The following is a 21,018-nucleotide window of genomic DNA, read 5'->3' as shown; positions in this document are numbered from 1 at the left end:
GTCTTTTCCATAACTGCAACACCTAAATGTGAAGCAATGTACTCGTATAGTAGGCGACGACAATGCTTGTTCAAACCATAAACTTGAGGAAAAATCGTAACAAATAGGAAAACATTTAAAAATATCCTTCTTTAAAAAACTGTTTGTTGGCTAGTGTGCAAACCGCTAACATATAATAAACATTTTGTTAAAATTGGCCCCGCCATAGAAGCAACTTGATTTTACATTAACCCCATATAGAAAAAATCTTTACAAATTTCCTCTATAACTGCCAGATCTAGAGTTTCGATATTCGGCGTGACTTAATTTCAATCAAGTTTGTTTAAATTATGACCATGGAGTCAAAATTGGTCCCACCTGGGTGTCACTTATTTCTACACACATACACATGTTGTCTCACTTAGGAGAACCTTTAATAATCTTGTTCTCAATTAACAACCAAATGCTTAGGTATTTGCTATGCTGCAATGTAGCCTATATAATGAAGGACTACCAATTTTCTCCAAGTTATGGCCGTTGGATTAGAATGGTTCTGGTTCAAGAAATCACTTGATTTTTGCACAGCCCCATATAGAAAAAAACAACACTTTAATTTGACTGCCATGGGTCGTTTTTTCTACGTTCCTTACTCTTACCACAGATTCAAATAAAATAACTTATCCGCTTTAAATTTTTTCTGCAGGGTTTTGGAACACACTAAGTCCTTATGGAAATAATATTGATACGGCTGGACGTACAGTACAGTTAATGAAGAAATAGAAGTAAATTTCGACAAAAACAAGATTTACATTCGAAATTATGGGCGCCGCCATTAACATGATCTAGTGTTAACAGCACGATAAAACATGGAATTGTAATATAAGACAAGTACATTAACTGTATACATGTTTATAAAAATAACATTAAATTAGTTCAGATCTTGCAGTAGTGCCTGAACTGTTTACAAAGTAGCCTGTGTTAACATGTTTGTTCAGGATGTAAAATATATGCTCTTAAACACGTTTTTAGAAAACGTTTTTTGATTCTACTGAAAATAAATCTTTTTTGATTTTTATTTTTCAGTTTTTTCAAAACTGAAATTCTATTATTGTAAAGCAGTAGTGGAGTTAGCAAATTAAGTAGATCTACATGTCTATTCAAATGAATTTTTATACTTTATTCCTGGCGAACTGTTACTAAAAACTTACACAAACTAAGTGTTTATATGATTATATCTTTTAACAAATTTAGTACGGATTTCATAATGCTGATTGCAAGGCTACAAGCAAATATTTATGAAAAGCAAATCAATCCTGATTATTTTGCATATTATAGCCTTTGTCTTTCGCGTCTGTTCCTACCATGGGCATAATCTCCTAAATTCTACTCACATAGATTATGCGCAGATATTTTGGGAAGGGTCAAATGCTGTCGTGATATTTTAAAAATAATGAAGCTTTAAATGTCTAGTAAAAATATAAAACTAAGACAAAAAATATTTAAAATTAGAAATTAAATGACATAAGACTATAAAACAAAAACTCACAAACACAGTAACATACGTTGATAAGTTATATACAGTACAGTGAATCATTAAGAACACGAGTTTCTTACCACGTGGACAGATTTATAAAGACGTATTGGCGATCAAAAACACGGGTATGACAACTCAACAAAAATTTGTTTCTTTACTGTTTCTCAAATATTAATTAGATTTTTATGTATTAAAACTTCTTATTTTCATATAAGGAAGATATAAACTTTGGACTGTTTCTGTTTACTTAGAAAATATCACGTGTAAACATTTTTTATTGCTTAGAACATATTAAAGTTTTAAGTAATTAACGCTTATTAAATGTTTGTACTGTTTTCCCTCTGAACTTTTTTTTTCGACATAAAGTTTTCTGATTTGTAAAGAGAACGTATTAAGATTCCCATCTGATAAATTTCTTCACTTGTGTCGTCACGTGTGTTCTTAATGCAAGGTTGTCCTCGAAACCGAACGTCACCAATAATCTGTAAATATCAACATTTACAACTTATTATTTACTAAACTCAGATAATGTAAACATGACAACATGAGGTAAAGTAGGGAAACTGAGTAACGTGTTAGCCTAAGCAAACTTTTCTCCATAAGAAATTTTCTTGAAAGATTAAGTAAAACAACAGCTGGGGTTTACATGACATTCTGCAAACTAAACATGACATATTGACCTCAAATATAATCATTTTCTAATTTTGCTGCAAGGTACAACCACAATACTAAAACTTGCAGTTTGGTATCCAGTATTGGCTTATATGAGCCGCGTCATGACGAAACCAACATAGTGGGTTTGCGACCAGCATGGATCCAGACCAGCCTGCGCATCCGCGCAGTCTGATCAGGATCCATGCTGTTCGCTATCAGTTTCTCTACTTGTAATAGGGTTGGTAATCGAACAGCATGGATCCTAATCAGACTGCGCGAATGCGCATGCTGGTCTGGATCCATGCTGGTCGCAAACGCACTATGTTGGTTTTGTCGTGACGCGACTTATATGTTTTTAATTGTTTTACTTTACATGTATCTCTCAAACAGTGGCGACATAGGAACAAGGTTTAAAAGTGAGCTAAGCTAATACTGGCAGAATGTATCAACAGTGTTATCACATTGCTTTGTAATTTCTAATGACCATATCTGCAGAGAGCTTTAGCAAAACGTGTATCTTTTATTTAACACAGATGGACTATCTATGATAACAAGTTAAGATGTTCCGAATTAAAGTATTCATAAACAATATTTATCTGTTTTAGATATGTTGCTCTATGCACTTTATTGGGAAAAAAAACAAACAGTTTTTTTAAAAATTTAGGTATTTTGGTACGGTTTTTATAAAAATACAAAAAAAATATTCCAATATGCAAATATTCAATAAACATATAGCCCAATATGAAGCACTACTGTATATAAATCAAGAACAACAAATAAAAAAAACATGCACACATTTAATCACCTGATTATTCTTGACATACACCAGGACTTTGTCAGCACTAAGGTTCCCTACAAACATTGAACCACTATGCATTGTATCCAAACTCTGCGCAAGCCTATAGCTGATCTTTAGGACAGTTTTTGTTGTTAGTTTCATATTGCTGTCTATAATTGCACTGAGACTCATGAACTCTCCTGTTTGTCGTTGTAAATCGTGAAAGAATCGTCCTATGTTGAACGTCTCAAGTCTATGTAAGCCCATTTCTAAATGTAAAAGAATACAATATAAACATGCAACCAAACAATTAATATCAAACGGCCTACATTGGGGTTTTGTGACATGACGGGACTGGTAAATATTTTTACAATATTTGTGTACCATTTGATGTAGGCCTGAACCAATAACTTGTGTTCAAAATTTCAGATAATAATTATTCTTTCACCCCATTTTCCCAGAATATTTTTTTTAATGTGAAAATGACAAAAATTGTAAAGCGTTACAATGTCTTTTATTCAATTGGGCTAAGAACTGCATTTACTATCGATTTCAAAATAAATTCTGGGTATTTCTTTTTTCAGTTTTGAAAAAAGTCAAATTTAATGTTTTTAAAGCTTTTTAGTCTTAACGGAGCTTTTTTATTTTAATTGCACCAAAACATAATTGAAAACATGTATATTTATAACGGTATATACAATATAAACAAAAGAAGCAATACATTAAATATTAGTGTAGTTATTGCTTACTAATGTGTAATGAAATTAAAAAAAACTGAGCCAAATAGGAAGAAAATAGTTTATTTACCATCGATTGCAATTTTACTGTTCTGTTCATCAGTGTTTGGTGAAAATTTCTAAAAATAAAATAAAAATAACAAATATAATAGAAATGATATCACAGTTAAAATATCTATTTCGAACTTGTAATCCAGATTCGACAATGTTTTATTCATATAAAAGTGTATTTGTTACATTGTTTTTTCCATCTGTCATGAGTATGATACCTATCTGACATGGATTCAATAGTCATTTTGGCAAATTAACAGTTTCTTATTTCACAATCTCAAAAATATTCCTTCTCGTATATCATGTTGTATATGATTCAGCGAAGCACCAGTGAAGTTACTTCAAACGAAAGTAGATGTCTTGATTTAAAAAATATTTATAATATTCTAACAATCTTGAAAATTCAGGATCGTGTGGCTTTATTTTAAGAAATGAGTAGTCATTAATTATGTAACCCCATTTAAAGAATTTTCAACCTTTTTTCCAAGTATGGCAGTAAGCGTATAAAGTACTGGATTAAGAGCGGAATTAACCGGAAGTAAAAACACAGCTGACCATGCGTATACGTCGCCTGAAATCACGTGACCTTGTAACGCCATCATACCTAATGTAATATAAAACACCATTTTCTACAAATGGCTACAATGCTAGAATTTCTAAAAAATATATAAACCTAACATTATGATGATTCCGAGTTGGCATATGTCAATGGTTTTGGCTTTAAAAATTAAAATTTCGAAATTCAGTTAGAAACTAGATCTATCACAAGTGGTTTGCCTTAAACTACGGTGGAAAATCCCTAAATTTTAAGATATCAATGATATATGGTTTATGTTGCAAAGAGTAAAACTCCTAATGAGAATTTCATTAATTATAAGAAAAATCTATTACCCATTACACCAATAGGGAACCAACATAGAAAATCAGTAGCCACAACCAGTAAGAGATTCCTTTCTATTTTCAGGTCCTTATGTCGCTTTTGAAACAAAATTGCCGAATTCATTTTAGTAGCTTTTATTTCAAAAAATATAAAACTCTGACCGATAGCCACTAAAACAAAAGTTGCAAAGTTAAGTCCAACAAAAATTGAGACTGAGTACACCCAGCCAGGTAGTCTATCTCTGGTCAAAGGAAGAGCAATACAAACACCGGATTTGGAGTAGAATTTATCCTCAAAGTAGCTGACGTAAATGACTGGTATAATAGCAACGGTGATAGAAAACAGCCATGCTACTCCGGCTGCAACGTTTGCTCTTGTTTTATTTAACCGAAATTGTCCAAATGGGAATTTAACAACAAGTAATCGGTCAATTGTTATCAGACAAATGAATATTATGCTGGCTTCAGATGATATCGTTGACAGAACTCCGGCAATCTTGCACCATACACTACTTCTCCAGTAATCGTCCATAAAAATGTATCTGGAATCACATAACAACATATAGTTACATTTATAACAGTGGAATTCTGTTTGTTACATAAATTGGATACGATATTTTTTTTAACTCAGAATGTTGTGCTGAATAATTTTTACATGTATGTATATATACATATTTGTAGACTGAAAACGAAGTACAAATGTCTCAATTTCAACCAATATCCAAGACTACTTTTCTATAAGACTATAAAAAGAAAAAAGAAACAAGATGGTTAATTGATTGGTCAAAGAAATTTCGATTTTTTGAAAGAAATGTGCTGAAATGTCAACACCAATATCCTCTGACAACCTACGGCTTGAGCTTATGGGACAGGTTATAATTTTGAAACAACTATAATATTATACAAATACGAGGTATGATCAAAAAGTTTTCGGCCTGATACACTTCTAGCCACTACACTGACATTTACACACGAAACGTCGATACTAATATCTTATTGAAGATTATTTACCGAGTAAGCGCGGTTTTACACAGATTTAGTAACATTTAGACCAAATGTTGAAAGTTGAAATCAGAGCCGTCATTAAGTACCTCTGTAAGTAAGGGATGTCCCTCAAGGAAATCCATGAAGACTTCATGGATACACTAGGGAAGGAGACCCTTTCCTATAGCACTGTGAAAAATAGGCTGCTGAATCTAAGAGGGGTAGGGAGAGCATTGAAGATGATGAGCGGCCTGGGCGGCCAAAAGAGGCCTCAAACGATGAAATATATGAGACATTATTGGCAAATATATACTGTACATAACAAGTACAGACAGGAAAAAAACATTATTGCATGCTTTTACAGCGTTATATATATTCACATACTCGTACATGTATATTTTATATATTAGCATATACCTGTTTCTAAAGGCAGCGTCTGCTATCGCAACAATTATGAGGTACAGGCTCATAAGAAAGTCTGCTAACGCCAAATTTGTCACGAAAATTCCAAAGCCCAGTCTAAGACGTTGTTTATCATACTTCAGTCTATACACGATAGACAGCAGGTTTCCAAAGAAAGCTGTTAATCCAATAAACCATAACATGGTTTGAAGAGCTGACAACCTCATTAAATCATCGCAAGAAGAAAATTCGTCCTTAGAAGGTAGACAGTCCTCTTCTCTCAAGTAACTTGGTCGTACGCAACAAAATTTATATTCTGGTGTTCGTAACGTTTTTAGATTGAATACACCATTAAATATATCTTGATAAAATGTCGTTATGTCATTATTGTCGATTTCTAAAGTTTCAACAGATAAATCATTAAATGCCAATGGTTGGATTTCCGTGATTCTACCACCAGAGAGATTTAAATGAACTAATGATAGTCCAGCGAATGTATTTGGAAACAGTTTTCTGAATTTCCCTTCAGCAAGATCAAGACGTTTTATATTTGTTAGGCCTTTGAATGCGTTTGACTCAATCATAGATATGTCTGCATTACCTACCATATTTAGAATTGTTAAATGTGCCAAAGCTTCAAAAGTAAAATGACGTAAAATTTTGATTCTATTAAAACTGAGATCTAGTGTCAAAAGGTGACGCACGCTGTGAAAGGCAAAACGTGATATATTTTCAATGTCACAATGAGATAGGTTAAGTCTTATTAATCTTGCAATGTTAAGATGGGATTTGTCGGTGATCTTGTTTAAGTCTTTGTTGTAACTTAGGTCCAACTGGCGGGTAGTTTTAGATATATGTTGCAGTATATACATGCTGATGTTTCTATTTGAACAGTCCACCGAAAGACCAACACATTGACAGTTTGTAGGACATTTAAAGTTACAAAGTCGTTCGTCGTCTCCATGGATACATTGAGTTATACCGTCACAAATCTGATCCCCTTTGATCAAAGTTTTACTCGAAGAACATCTGAAACTTGTAGGCGTATGCATTATGGTTGATCCTATAAAAATAAAATAATCAAAACAATATTCCTGAGACAAAAATATCGTTATCTATACTAATTATAAATTCAATAATTATTTTTATAGGGTTAACATTGCACAAACACAGTATTGGTCAAATGGCGACTATCCAGCATTACTTGTGGAAGAAGACATCAGGTGCCCCTCTGTTTATTATTTCAGACACACCGACGTAGAACCACGGACGTTCCATAAGCTAGCTGAATAGCTTTCTGTCAAATTGATGACGCTCATAGTAATTAACATGTTAACCATGTGTAATCGGTGTGGATTTGTTTCATTCGTGCATTTTGAAAGGTATAACAACATCACTGATATAAGATATAACGGAGATTTGAGGATTTAAAGGATTACCTTCACAAATTTTGGAGAAATAACCTGCACCTATAGCTGACAACTCTTTCCATCTCCGGATAAAAACATCTCTTATAACAGAAGAGTCTTTTCTTATAGTTTTTATTATATTCGGCTCCTCTCTTATGCGATAGATTACCAGATCAGAGTTTTGGCTAGAACTAAATTCCTTTCCAAATATTTCATTTGCTAAATCATTGGTTTCGACGTTCGTGTCTAGAAACACTAATGCATTGGTAGCCGTTTTCGTAAAACGTAGAGAAGGTATAAAGCTTTCAGCAAGTATTTTGTATTGGCATTCTTCAAGACGTTTGACAACATCATCAGGTTGTAATTGCTTATCATTTATTTCAAGCTGTACTTTGTTTAAACTAAATGCTACAAGGGGACGTCTAGTTTCATAACTAAGAATTCGAACAATATTGTTTAAGTTGTAGAATTGCTTTGCAAAATGTTCAACTATATCTTGATGACTCGTGTAGAAAGGCTTGTTGACAAGTATGATGATTTCCGTGTCAGAACTATTGCAATCTGTAAACAAAAATAGTGAAAAAGGTTTATAGAACATTTAAAATTGGACATATTTTGTGAAAACAAAAGTGAAGATCTATGATGTTTGTTTTACGGCTGAATTATGAAAACAAAAAAAGAAGTGGTTGAGTCGGAAACGAAAATTGTTTATCATATTGTGATTATTTAATATCTCTTTAAATACAGGTACAATTTAGTATAAATTATGAGATGATCATAAAAAGGAAAGAAAATAATTTCATGCAAAGAATCTAGGTGTACTTATAGCGTACTACACATATATTCATCTTCTCCTCCAGGGCACTGTATTTCTCCATCACATATAAACTGTATAGGAATACAATAACTTCCTGGACATTTTGCCGTCGAATGAGGACATGAAAAGTTTCCTGCAGATAGATACAAATGTTTCTACGTTAAGATATATATTGATAATACTGCACGTTTGAAACGTCGCTTTTCATTGATTGGGTAATAGTGACTTTTATAAAGTTTTATATACACGACTACCGCCATATTTATGAAGAAATCTCACTTTCTTCGGTACAAAAGGAAGTTTCTGCTATCATAAATTCGTTATAAATATTCCTGACAGATTTTATGGCTATATATAAACAACTGTTTGAAATCTTACACTTACCTGGCAACTCGCGTTGTATTTCCAATCAACCGTTATAACTGTCAAAAATCGTTATTACTATATTTGATAATATATAGTAGTATACACATAAACTTAAATTATGACATCCAATAAGGAACTGTAGATCTATTTCAGCCTTGAAAAACTTGCAACATGGCAAACAATCACAATATAGTATAACAAAATAAACCGGACAATCAACAAGAAATGGCGGCCCCAACAAAGCCAAGCCAGACAGAACCACCGACACAGGCTTTTTATCTCTGTGGGTTCGAATTCCAGCAGGGACTTTGGATTCTTTTATGTGAGAAAGCTATCAAGCAATATTAGATTTTTCTTACGATCTCGTGGCGCTTTGTTAAATCTAACAACTCCATCAAACGCAGTAAAAGCGCCGTCTAGTGTGATAGGACCTTTACCAACCACTGACACGGAACCGCACAAGGCTCCGAATCCTGTCTTTCGGCAAAATGGAAATTATATTTACATTCGAGATTCCTCTGGGGGATTGTTCATTCAATATCGCACTTCCTTGTTCAATATTCTAATAGTTACATATATCAACTTCAACTTATCTTAAATATTGAGTATCCATACAAACCGCAGTTTTCTAAATGACTCCTGGATCTGCATCCTGTAACAAAGCCAGCAGCATCTTCATCATACACACATCTAAGCTCATCAGGTATTACTTTTACGTCTTTCTCACACACCAGTCCATCTTCAGTGTGATTGTATTCTACATGTTGAAAATATAACATTAAAAGTGGCGTTATTCATCAGAAGTCAATCAAATTAAATATGTAGAGTAAGCCTTTGTTCTACGGTTTCTTTTTTAGTTCGAACCATTGGTGGCATGCCGACTTACCTCACGACTGTTTTATGTCATTTTTCGTACATGACGTATCAAAATATCTATTTGGAAACATTGGCATTTACTTTCGCAAAAATCATACAAAGAAAAAACAACAAAAAAGAAACAGCAGTATTTGTACAAAATTCAGATACACAATTCATGTCATTGTCCCCTAGAAAAAACACAATATGAACAAGTAGGACACGATAAAAGAATAACATACAATATTTGTTTAAACTTTGAATAAGGTTAGTCTTAAAAGGGTATCTGAAATGTATACTCTTCTTAACTATATTTAAGAGAAACGATTATTTTTGTTTTTACTATAACTTTATGTTAACTTAAAATAAACTATGAATGAAAGAACATGCTAAAAGTATTGTATATGTACATTCTGTAAGTTTATTTACAGTACTTTTGTAAAGTTTTCTTAATGGCATGAATGGACATCAGACAAATTAGTTACTTAATAAACAATTATTAATATAAAGTGTGTTACATTCAAATGTTCCGTTCCGCTTAAGCTAGACAATGGGACGTGCACAAAAGCTTACATTAACCACTACAAGCTTCAATAAAAAGAGACTGCAGATTTTTTAAAAGTTTATCATGTTTTGCGTTTCATTAAGTTTTCCATTCTTTCTATTTTTGTCTTAGTTCAAATACGTATAGTGGTTTTAAACATGTATAACTGGCACTGTCCAAGTACTTTCCATCAAGTGGCTCAGACAATAAAACAGATGACATGGATTTATTTTTCTTTATTATTCATTATAATACTGAACAATTCATTACAGGATTTCAAAGTATGGATAGATGATATCACATTTTAAGAAAAACTGTCTAACAACCTAGTACCAGATTTAATGTCTGACAATTGCTTAAAAGGAAATATTGGAATACCTGATGCACATGTGAGATTTCCAACTTCGATCTGATACAGGCTACTGTGTGACGGCAAAAGTTTTATTGTTCGGAAGTATCCTGCCAATTTGTAAGTAAATATTAGCTCACCTCCGGCCGATATGTTTTCATTGCATGTGTTGTTTGTTCTAAAAATGGGTAAATTTAAACATAATTTTTTTTTAACTAATTATTATAATTTACTAGAATGAAAAAAAATGCATAATAACTAAAGGTGAACAGTCTTCAGCCAAAAACATATCGATTACGGACAAACCAATTTTAATTACCACAGACCTCTAAAATCAGTCGAAAAAAGTCAATTTAATATTATTAATAGATTAAAAATTCAAATGAGGGGGAAATATTCTGGATGTTTTCAAAAGGTCCTCTATGGTTCTATGCGTATTAAAACAACACACCGGTAAGCACCCCACTCCATAAATCAAACGGGAAAACATCATATGCTAGTAATCAAAATCCTACAAAAATGTAATGGTAAACAGTGCTTAAATATAAAGCATACCTGCTTTTGGTATTGATGGAACTTACATTTCTGTAGGTTTTGTAATAGTTTGTGTCAAACAAACACAGTCAACAGCTTCGAATTCCTGTCTTCTTTCATGATATGTCTCGATTGAGGTGTGCACATAGTCACATGATTGCTTTATCTTAAATAATTATAAGAATTAAATTAATACTAAACTTGAATATAAAGGGTTTCTTTCCTTTTTATTATTATATTTCATTAAAATTTTATCTTGTTGTTTTCTTGTTTTAAATGTATTATCGCACATTACATGAAGGCAGTACAAGGTATCAAAAACAAATATGTTCTTGTTGTTTCTTTTGCGAAATTACAACAGATGTTTATATTAAAACAGACGTTCTGCTTTTCTTTACTTATGTTATTTTCCTAAAACAACGTCTTACAACTTTGGCAGTATTACTGTATTAGTAATGAATGTTAATAAACTAGGTGACCGTAAATTTAACCACAGATTTAATCAAAACGAGCCGGCACCATTTTTAATTTTCCTGTGTTGGGCTTCCTTCAATATTTCCTCTTTTTATTACATGCACTTTCAATAAGTCTTAATGTGTTTATATGAGTACCTGCTGAATGCAATTGCCAGTAGCAAACGCCTCTACAAAATTAGCATCCGATTCCCTTTTGCTCTCTCTTACATACATATTACCAGTCTTTGTTTCATTGTGCCATATAATGTCAATATTGTTATATATTGTGTATATGACATTTGATGTATATATAGAGTTAAAATCACACAGAACGTTGATTCCATCTGCAAATTAAAGTTTTATTTGAAATATTAAACATAAACACATATTACTGGTGCATAATGCTGTACAGAAATGTATTCTTTATATACATCGATCATAAAAAGTAACAAAACTTTGCTTTACAATATTTGTACAAACAGTAAAACATTCATAAAAAGTACAATGTAATAGTCATGAAATTTGTTTACACACTACGGAAAATTTGGTCATCTAAATTTTACAATTCGTATTGTACCTGACTTACTTATAACATAAGGTCCTGTCTTCCTGAAACCCTTCCTCCACCACTGTTCACATGAGGAAAATGTAGGTTCCATACAAGAATTTTCGTCACTCCTATCAAGACAATCTGTGTATTCATCACAAATCAATCGTTTCGGAATACATCTGACAACATCGCAGTGAAATGCGAGGTCTTCGTTGCACGTTTCTGTTTAAAAGACGTGATGATATAGATGTAAATTGCTCTTTTTGGATAATGCAAAGTTGTTCGTAGCAGAAAATGCTCACCGCTATATAATACCACAAAATTGTTTATACAACAGAGATTTTATAACGTTATTATGTCGTAACTAAACTTCTACCTAATGCCACTAAAACATTAATACATGTAAAAAACTAAATATTTCTGCAGATATTATGAAGAATATACTATACATGTAAAAAAGTTTATAGAATGTAAAGCACATTAAATCTTATAGTTTGAAGAAAAGATTGTTAATGGAAAATACAATGAAATAGGAATAGTAAATTGTTAAATTATTCATAGTAGATTGTTATATAATTAATACCACAGAGTTGCTCGTCACTACCGTCCAGGCAATGAATGAATGCGTCACATCGTTGTATAGCTAATATACACTGCCCATCCTCACACTGATATTCGTCAATGTTACAGATGTCCCTTTCTGTAGAAAATGTTTAGATTTGATTTGCCAAATTAATAGATCAATTCATCATTCATAAAATGATTGATCAAAGTTTTTTATCATTTCTGACTTATAGGAGCTATGCATTTTTATATGGACTTATAATATATATAAGCATAAATGTATTACATAAAATATTGTAAGAATAACATGAGACCGTATTAATAGATGGTTTGATTATTCGTTTGTCTTAAACTCTTACGTGGCTTAAAGCTTAAGTGCTAGCTGGTGTTTAAGCAAGCATGCAAGACAATATCATCTAAGTATTCCATTGAAAATTCACATTATGCATCAGAAATGAATAATTTTTCGTTTTTTAGAAAATGCAAATAGGAGTTTTAATTATGAGTTTATAGCATTTTAGATGCTTATCTCTTGAAGAAAATAAAGCTGCATGTGAAATTATCTGTTACAAAAGTAGAAAAATGTAAACAAAGTAGTATTTTGACTATATTTTTACTTATTACCAAAAATGCAACATATGAAAAACGATGGTTCAAGTAGATCTATTTGGCCAATAAGTAAATTTTTTAGAAACAATAACAGGACACACATTTTTTTGAGAAATGAAAATAAAGCTTTCTGGGGCATAATGGGCCTTTTACATGCTGGGTGACAATTTAATTCATATTTTACTACCCTTACCACAAAATTCATCCGAAGCATCGGTACAATCTACGATAAAATCACAAATTTGGCTAATATGGATACAGTCTCCAGCTGTACATCTAAACTCGTCTTCTCCGCAGTTCTCTTCATCTAAAATATACACATGCACTAAATGTAGTACACCAGATATTGACATTGTTTTAATACGGCGGCAATGAAATAAAGAGGGATTCAAAACTATGAACTGATAATTGTTATCGTGTGTAGAAATGATTTTATAAAGCATGTAATGCGCAACTTAAGCAACTAAAATGTAGTACTAATCAAATTTCTATTGACGTTCTTAAGGGACCAATTCCAAGACCATGACCTATATCCCATTGGCAATGTTTGGATTGTAGAGCTCTACACGTACAAAATATTGCCTAATTGGAAAAATCACTCTACCAGAAATAAAACATATTGCCATAGGTTTGGTTTTTAAATTAGTAGGCGGCGGGTACAACAAAATAAAAAATAAATTGTTCCACAATTATAAAATGTATGCGTAGAAACTTTGAACAGACTTGTGGTGAAATAAATTAAACATAATTTCCTTTTAATATAACCATGTTCAATATATTCCACACTTCAATATCTTTAAATATATCATAAGAAACATCAGGTTACTTTACCTGTTAACAAGTATAAACAGTCCAGTTCATCAGACGCATCTAGGCAGTCTATCACACCGTCACATCTTGCTATCAGAGATATCCATTCTAAACTTCCACAATGGTACACCAAACCATGTTCAATAAACACAGCATCTAGCTTCACATTCTTTAGAAGGTAATGTTCTAAAACATATACAATTATTTTTAATCCTGAATTTATCTATTTGTTTATTTATTAACAAATATTAAGTGATATTTTTTTAGCATCATGCATGTTATCATTCGAAAGATTAGGGATTCTCAAGCATAACTTGCAATCCATTCAACATTTCATTATTATTACTGTATATGTGTATATGCTATAAACTGTCTGCTAGAATATCATGTTTTTTGTTTGATCTCGTTTACAATATTCCTATGGAATATTTTTAAAAAGCTTATTTCATAACATGTACATTGTGTACATTGTGTATTGACTTTCACTACAACATTACTTGAGTAATTTTGCCAACATCCTATCTCATCAGATAAATCAAGACAATCTATTTTTCTGTTACAAACATCTTCTTCGTTTATAACGTCTCCATTGGTACATGTAAACATTTTTCTTAAAACTGAGCCGTCACGTGATGATGTCTCGTGGTGACTATGTTCTATATTGAAATATAAATAGGAATAAATAGTATTATATCTCAAGCAAAGGTGAATATACATTGATAGGCATAAATATGAATTAATTTAGTACACACACAGATGATTATGAATAGTAAATGCACTAATATTTTTCACTTTCACACGTTACTTTAAGGTTCTGCTCATGTGACATGATATTATGGAGGGTGCTATCATGCTATCATTTTTTTGTGGTAAAGTCCCATAAAGCAGTATTGGAAATGTAAATACGCATTTGAAATTTTTCATTAGTTGCTTTTTTGTTATTAATATATTTTACGGTAAATCATTACACACAATTTATTTAATTAAACTATATTCGATTTATGTTAATAATTCAAATCTATTTTACATACCGAAGGGGAAACATGGCTCTCTGATCCTGTTTGTATGGTCAATATAACACCAGATGAAACCTTCATCAAACATGTCACGACAAAAATTATCTACAACTTCAGTTGAAATGCCGCTTCCAGCCTTGTCAGTTTTCCATATTTCACAATTCTTACCAGAAAACGTTGTATTTAATACTCTGAAGTCTTTTTGCGTAATAGTTGAACATCGATTGGAAATTGGGTCTGTGAAATGATTAAATACATGTGGATTAGCAATGATCTAAAGAAGAGTGAAACAAATGCTTAATTAATTCATTCATTATTTATAATCAGTAGCTGAAGTGATAATTTCACACTCTTTAAAAGGCATGTTAGGCATCAGATGTAAGTTCACTTCTTCTGCAAGCATGATTTTTATAAAATTTAAATAATGGTTTTAGAGCATGTTTGTTTGTTTCATTTTACGCCTTTTTCCAACAGTATTTCAGTCATATAGGCGGGTAGTTTCCTAACCATCGTTCCTGGAGAGTTTAAGAGTATGCTTACAACAAGAAGAAAGTAGTGGCGCTGACTGTGAAATTATCTGATTATTTGTCATATAAACAGAGTATCATTAATCTCCGATACAAAATATTAAATCATTGTAAATGTATCAATTGCAAAAAAGCAACAAAAAGCAAAAGTTATAAGAATAGAACATAAATGGGAATAAATGAGTCTTTTATTTAATATTGAGATTGGAGAAATGAACCCTTTTGTTTTCGGCAAATCAGTTTATTTTTATTTTGAAACGATTGGCTTTAAAAAAAATGACATCATAATATAAATTTTAATTTATTGTCTTGAGTTTCGTTACAATAAGTCGTATTACGATTAATGGAATGCCTTTAAACACCCCGTTAAAAAAATAGTTACCTTCAACAACACATGGTTCCCATCGTGTGTCAATGTCAGTAGTGTAACACCATATATATCCTGCATCCCAGGGATCTCGACAATAATTGACTTTGTCTTTCAAAGGTTCGCCGCCATAGTCATATTTACTTAACTCCTGCTCGTGCGGAAAGTTGGTGTCCCATCGCTGACATGTCTTACCAGAGAAGGTTGTGTTTTGTTTACCACGATACTGATAGGTCATCTCAGAATTCATGGATGCTGGCACTGAATTGCATGTTTATTTATGCATTGTATTTAGTCGGAAATGATAAATGGACAAACAAGTACTCCAATACATATAATAACTTACACCACAAGAAACAGGTATTGATATTTTAACATTATTTTGTTAGAAATGTACCCAAAGTATTCAACGATTGGACAAATGTTTAAAAATGTTTTATTCAATTTTGAAACATTAAAACGTTTACATTCACAATAGCATAATTCATTCTAACCTTTTATAGCCTTAATATGTTTCCACTTCATGGATGTTTCTTATATATAATCTCATTTTGAAACAATACTCATATTTCATTTTATCAGTAAATTATATAATGGTTTCATTAATTACTTACAAATTAAATCTAGAATTGTATAGGGATCCTTCAGATCAGATGTTAAATCAATCTGTCAATGATGTTAAAATCACAATACTTTTATATTATACAGTCTGCTACATTGAAATCTATATAAACTTATGTTCATCTCTCATGCTTCTTTAGCACCTTCTTAAGATGTATTAATTTGTTTAAAATTACTGTAATAACTTACAAACAAATGTGCAAGATGAATAACCCTCATTTGTATAGCAGCCAAGAAATCCATCATTTCCAGGATCGCGACAGTAATTGTGATCATATCTTGTACCTTGTGAGTAATCACGATACATATATAAACCAGTTTCTTTATCTTTCTCATCACCATCCTCGGTATCGTTAACATTGGAAACCTCCTCCTCCTCGGGGAAAAACTTTTGCCACCACATGTCGTTTTGTTTCATACTGTGTTTAAAAGTATAAAACACTTTAGGAAAGATCCATTCAACATTTATTGATCATTATTTAATCGTATAGGTTTCTAACTTAGGAAAAAAAGAAAATTAAAGGAAAACTTAATTAGGCCCAGATCTTGGTTATCAAGTGAATTCAAAATTAAAAGGAAAACTAAAGATTAAACTATTTTTTCAGAAGGTTCCAGCAAAAACGATACATGTACATTTACTTGTAAATTAATGGTTTTTATTAAAATTATGTTAAAGCATACTTTTCTTTAGTTAGATTCGCCCAGTGTAAGCAATGAGCATTATTGTCTGTTGTATTTACATTTCCTGAGTATTCTGTTGTTTTTATTTGCTGTCCAGGTAATGTTTTCCAATCTAGACTGAACGCTGGAAAACGCGTATTAATGTCTCTACCTAAAATAAATGGATGCATTTAACACATTTAGTAAGTTCTGAAACAGATGTTTCATTCCAAATTTAGTATTTAATTTTATCAAATTGACACTGAGCAAGGTGACTTATAGGCCCGTAGGACCGGGTATTATCATTTTGTAATATTTGCCACAACAATAAAATTATCATCTTGCCTTATCATCTTATCCATTATTTTTATAGACTGTAACTTCGTATTTGGTATCATACAAAAGAAAAAAGACATAGACATTCTGGCTAGAATAAAAAAAAGTTGAAGCTGACCATTTGTTGTCGTGGAAATTTCAAATGTGACATTTTCGTGCCATTCCATTTACAGCGGCGTATTGTAAAAGCGTGTGCTCTAAACGAAAAAACTAAACAAAATGGAATTTTGAAAGGGGGTCATTTGTTATGGAGCCTGCATATCACAGAAAAAAAACCATCAAAGACAAAGTTAAAAGACAGGCAACATATCCTAAAGATGATTCAACATTATTCAAGTAGGAATATTTGAACCACTCAACTAGAAAAGACAAAATAGTTAAAATTAAACATTTTTAAGTTAAATATTCTTAACTTAAAACAATGCATATTTATTGCACAAACTCTGACAGCAGATAAATTGAACTATACCATGTATGTTCTTTTCAAAACTTCTTTCACAAACATAGTATTCAGCAAGATCTGTTTCACAATCCTCTGTTTCCCATGTGTTGTCTTTGTTATAATTCTGAAAGTTCATCCGAGTACAACTCTTATCCGAAGGCTCTCCTTTTTTCCTGTTGTAATGATTAACCATTTTCAAAAGATAATATTTCAAGATTTTTGATTGAGCATATTTATAACATGCAAATGGTATAAAAGAAAACGCAATAATGTTTAAAATGATAAAATGTATTAAAATAATTGGTTTAGCTAAAACTACGTTTTAAAAAAAAGGTTGCACTATTTTGACTGAAAGTGTGCATCTAAGAATAATTGATTACGAAACAATGAAGTTCTGTGGTGCTGAGGGGTCACGCTTGAAATGCATGTAATTATCGTCATTTCACTAGAAGCTATAGAAAATACATTTACTTATCAATAATAATATAGATAATTACCACGCGGAGAAGATAATTGGTTTATAATCTTCAGCTAAATCCCGTATTATATTATTCTTCTTCATAACTCTGTACACTCCTGTTAGTATGTATAAATAATTGTTATAAATAATTGTTAGACTATGCATGTTTATTCTGTAAATTAAAACCTTAAAATATAAAATTGTCCGAAATTTCCAGACTTATTATCAGTAAAACTATAAAAGTTGTGTGACCTAGATTAATGGGAAACTTAAAAGTGTTCAAATTGACTTTACCAAGGTTTCAATTCTTTCTGATATTCCAATTAATTGCATATAAATCTGACATCAAGACAAGTCTTGAGCACATCTGAGTCTTAACATATATTGGTCCTTCCGTATCAATATTTACAAAATTTGAGTTATCAAAAATATATCAGTGTTTCGATCGTAACTATTAAAGGCATATTAAACCCCTGAAATTCTATTATTATCATTTCCCAAAACGTTTGTTTACTTTCCTGTTATTATTTCTAAAAAAAATACTCATTGGCCATAAAGCTGAACTATCGAGTGTTTCTTTTTCCTTTCATGTAGAACAGAGTTACATTGGTTTAGTATTCTTATGGAAGTCAAAATATCAATTTGCTTATGTTTTGCTACCTTAAAATGACAAATTATTACACATTCAGTGCTAATAAGTTCGGTGATAAGCATCTTATATGTTTTAATTCATTATAAAACTTATTTTTGAACAACTTGTTTTCCCCTTCTTTAGAAGAAAACAAATATTCCTTCTGAGGCATAATGTGCATTTAAGGCGACAACAAACACTTTCCGTGCTACTACCATAAATGTCATTTAAACCAACTTTTTTAAAGTAATAATTGTATTTTATGTAAAATTTAATGCATTAAATGCCTTTAATCTTGATAGAAAATAAATTTTGAAAAAAAATCCTTTGTAAATTTTGAATGAAAATTGTATTATTCCAAAACGTCATATCAAAGTCATTGTTTATTTTTTTTTGTCTGTATAATTTCAAAGTCATTTTTTTTTATTTTTGTCATCAAAATTTTGGAACATCAACATCATCATAATATCTAGAGAACGGTGTCACAGAATTTTTCTATCTTTCCTAAAATAAATTACGTAACATCAAACATTATATGCGACAATAACATTACACTATATTTGACTACCAATGTGAGTATAGAAGCTGATACTACTATGAAGGCTATCAAACGCCAATGATGGGCGGTCATGTGTAAACTGTGTCTCTCTGCGCAAGAGTTGCTTCACAAAACGAAGCTCTTCTAGAGAGTTGATCGACACCAATTTCATATTTCTTCTCCAACAATCATGTCCGGCATGCCGCCAGTTTGTTAGTTCGGGAATTATATTGTAACATTTCTTGTAACGCTTCGTACAAACTGAAAGAGAAACTAAGTAAATAACCATTGCATTCTTAGAAAAATATTTTATAAACTGTAAACGAGTACAAGACAACTAGACGTTAAATAATTGCCTGCAAATTCAAAACTAATTTCAAATAATATTCATGTATACTTTTATGTATTTATAATTTATTAGTATTGAGATTTCCGCACTTTTATAAAAAGACATTACCGTGTTACTCACCATAGCAGGAAAAATAGTTCTTACAGGTACGATACTCTGTATCTATACGCTGACAAGCAGCTCCACTTCTATAATTAATGTTGTTGGAACATTGTCGAGTTCTGAACTGAGTTCCTTTACCACAAACAGTTGAACAATTACTCCAAAGTGACCACTCATTCTCAGTCACTAAAGAAAAAACACCAACACTTTGTAACTTCAGTGGACTACGTAACAATTTATGTGAATAAGTTGTAGAGAATTTTTTTGTCGTTTGTAACTGTACTCGTATCATTGAAAGGTCGCTGCCAAAAATCAGGCATGTTTTAAGATTTGTCAGGGAAAGGCCAACAATGAGCTGGTTGCCACGGATACAGAATTACAATTCTATTCAATAGCTATTTAATATTACTTCTTATATTAAGCTATACATGTCCTTGTATCGTTTCTACTACAGAGCCAAGCTTTTAATTAAAGTCTCAATAAATATATGCATTATCCGATAAATGTACAATACAAGATAAGACAATGACATACATATATCAAACCAATCAACTATTTGGCTTACTAGAGACTATAAAAATTCTATACACTATCACACTATAACATAAAAAAACACAATCTCATATTTTCAAGACTTTCCAAGAAATCACCATACATAATCAGATCAATAAAAAAACAAACGCTTTTCTTTAATGTTTGACGTTTTTTGTGGGTTTTTTTCACCATGTTAACCTGTGCACTGCTGTTTGCCAATACCTGTGGCATTGTTTTGCCATACAATATTAATGTACACACACTTAGCTTTTCAGAACTAGTTTGCAGCCTACCAAAGAAATGTTCAGTTATCAATAGGAAATTTAATACAAGTAATAGGACTGTCGCCGAAAACAGGCTTTTATTTTCTAATTCAGCCACGACTGGCATTTCTTCATATAATGACAGACTAAGAATGAGTAAAATGTAAGGTACGTTTTCAGGGTCTGTTTTAATTGATGTACATTTCTATAGTAACCTTACCTTGATTAACAAACATCGTCTCTTTGCAATCACCTTTGCTGGTGCTTTGATTAACAGCTAAATAAAACGTAACTGTTTAAGTACAAGCATAA

The 21,018-nt window shown here is 31.6% G+C and overlaps 1 protein-coding gene across 1 annotated transcript; it reads right to left on the bottom strand.

The window, feature by feature from the left end:
- Window positions 1–706: 706 nt before the first annotated feature.
- LOC132718372 (uncharacterized) lies at window positions 707–20,980 on the bottom strand. The gene is made up of 26 exons (XM_060702065.1): window positions 20,927–20,980; window positions 19,928–20,095; window positions 19,489–19,719; window positions 18,327–18,405; window positions 17,857–18,002; window positions 17,073–17,223; window positions 16,581–16,810; window positions 15,786–16,031; window positions 14,892–15,113; window positions 14,358–14,516; window positions 13,882–14,046; window positions 13,244–13,357; window positions 12,461–12,577; window positions 11,914–12,099; window positions 11,484–11,671; window positions 10,920–11,038; window positions 10,368–10,516; window positions 9,210–9,347; window positions 8,241–8,357; window positions 7,438–7,968; window positions 6,014–7,061; window positions 4,625–5,154; window positions 4,210–4,337; window positions 3,753–3,801; window positions 2,973–3,214; window positions 707–1,995 (listed from the first exon to the last, which is right to left on the bottom strand). Exons 1-26 carry the CDS (start codon window positions 20,940–20,942, stop codon window positions 1,831–1,833), a joined length of 5,634 nt encoding a protein of 1,877 aa, XP_060558048.1. The 5' UTR covers window positions 20,943–20,980; the 3' UTR covers window positions 707–1,830.
- Between the last annotated feature and the right edge of the window lie 38 nt (window positions 20,981–21,018).

Source organism: Ruditapes philippinarum, unplaced genomic scaffold (assembly GCF_026571515.1).
Source record: "Ruditapes philippinarum isolate M1 unplaced genomic scaffold, ASM2657151v2 ctg3253_1_1_1_1, whole genome shotgun sequence".
NCBI lineage: Eukaryota > Metazoa > Mollusca > Bivalvia > Venerida > Veneridae > Ruditapes > Ruditapes philippinarum.
This window is presented reverse-complemented; position numbering and strand designations above follow the sequence as displayed.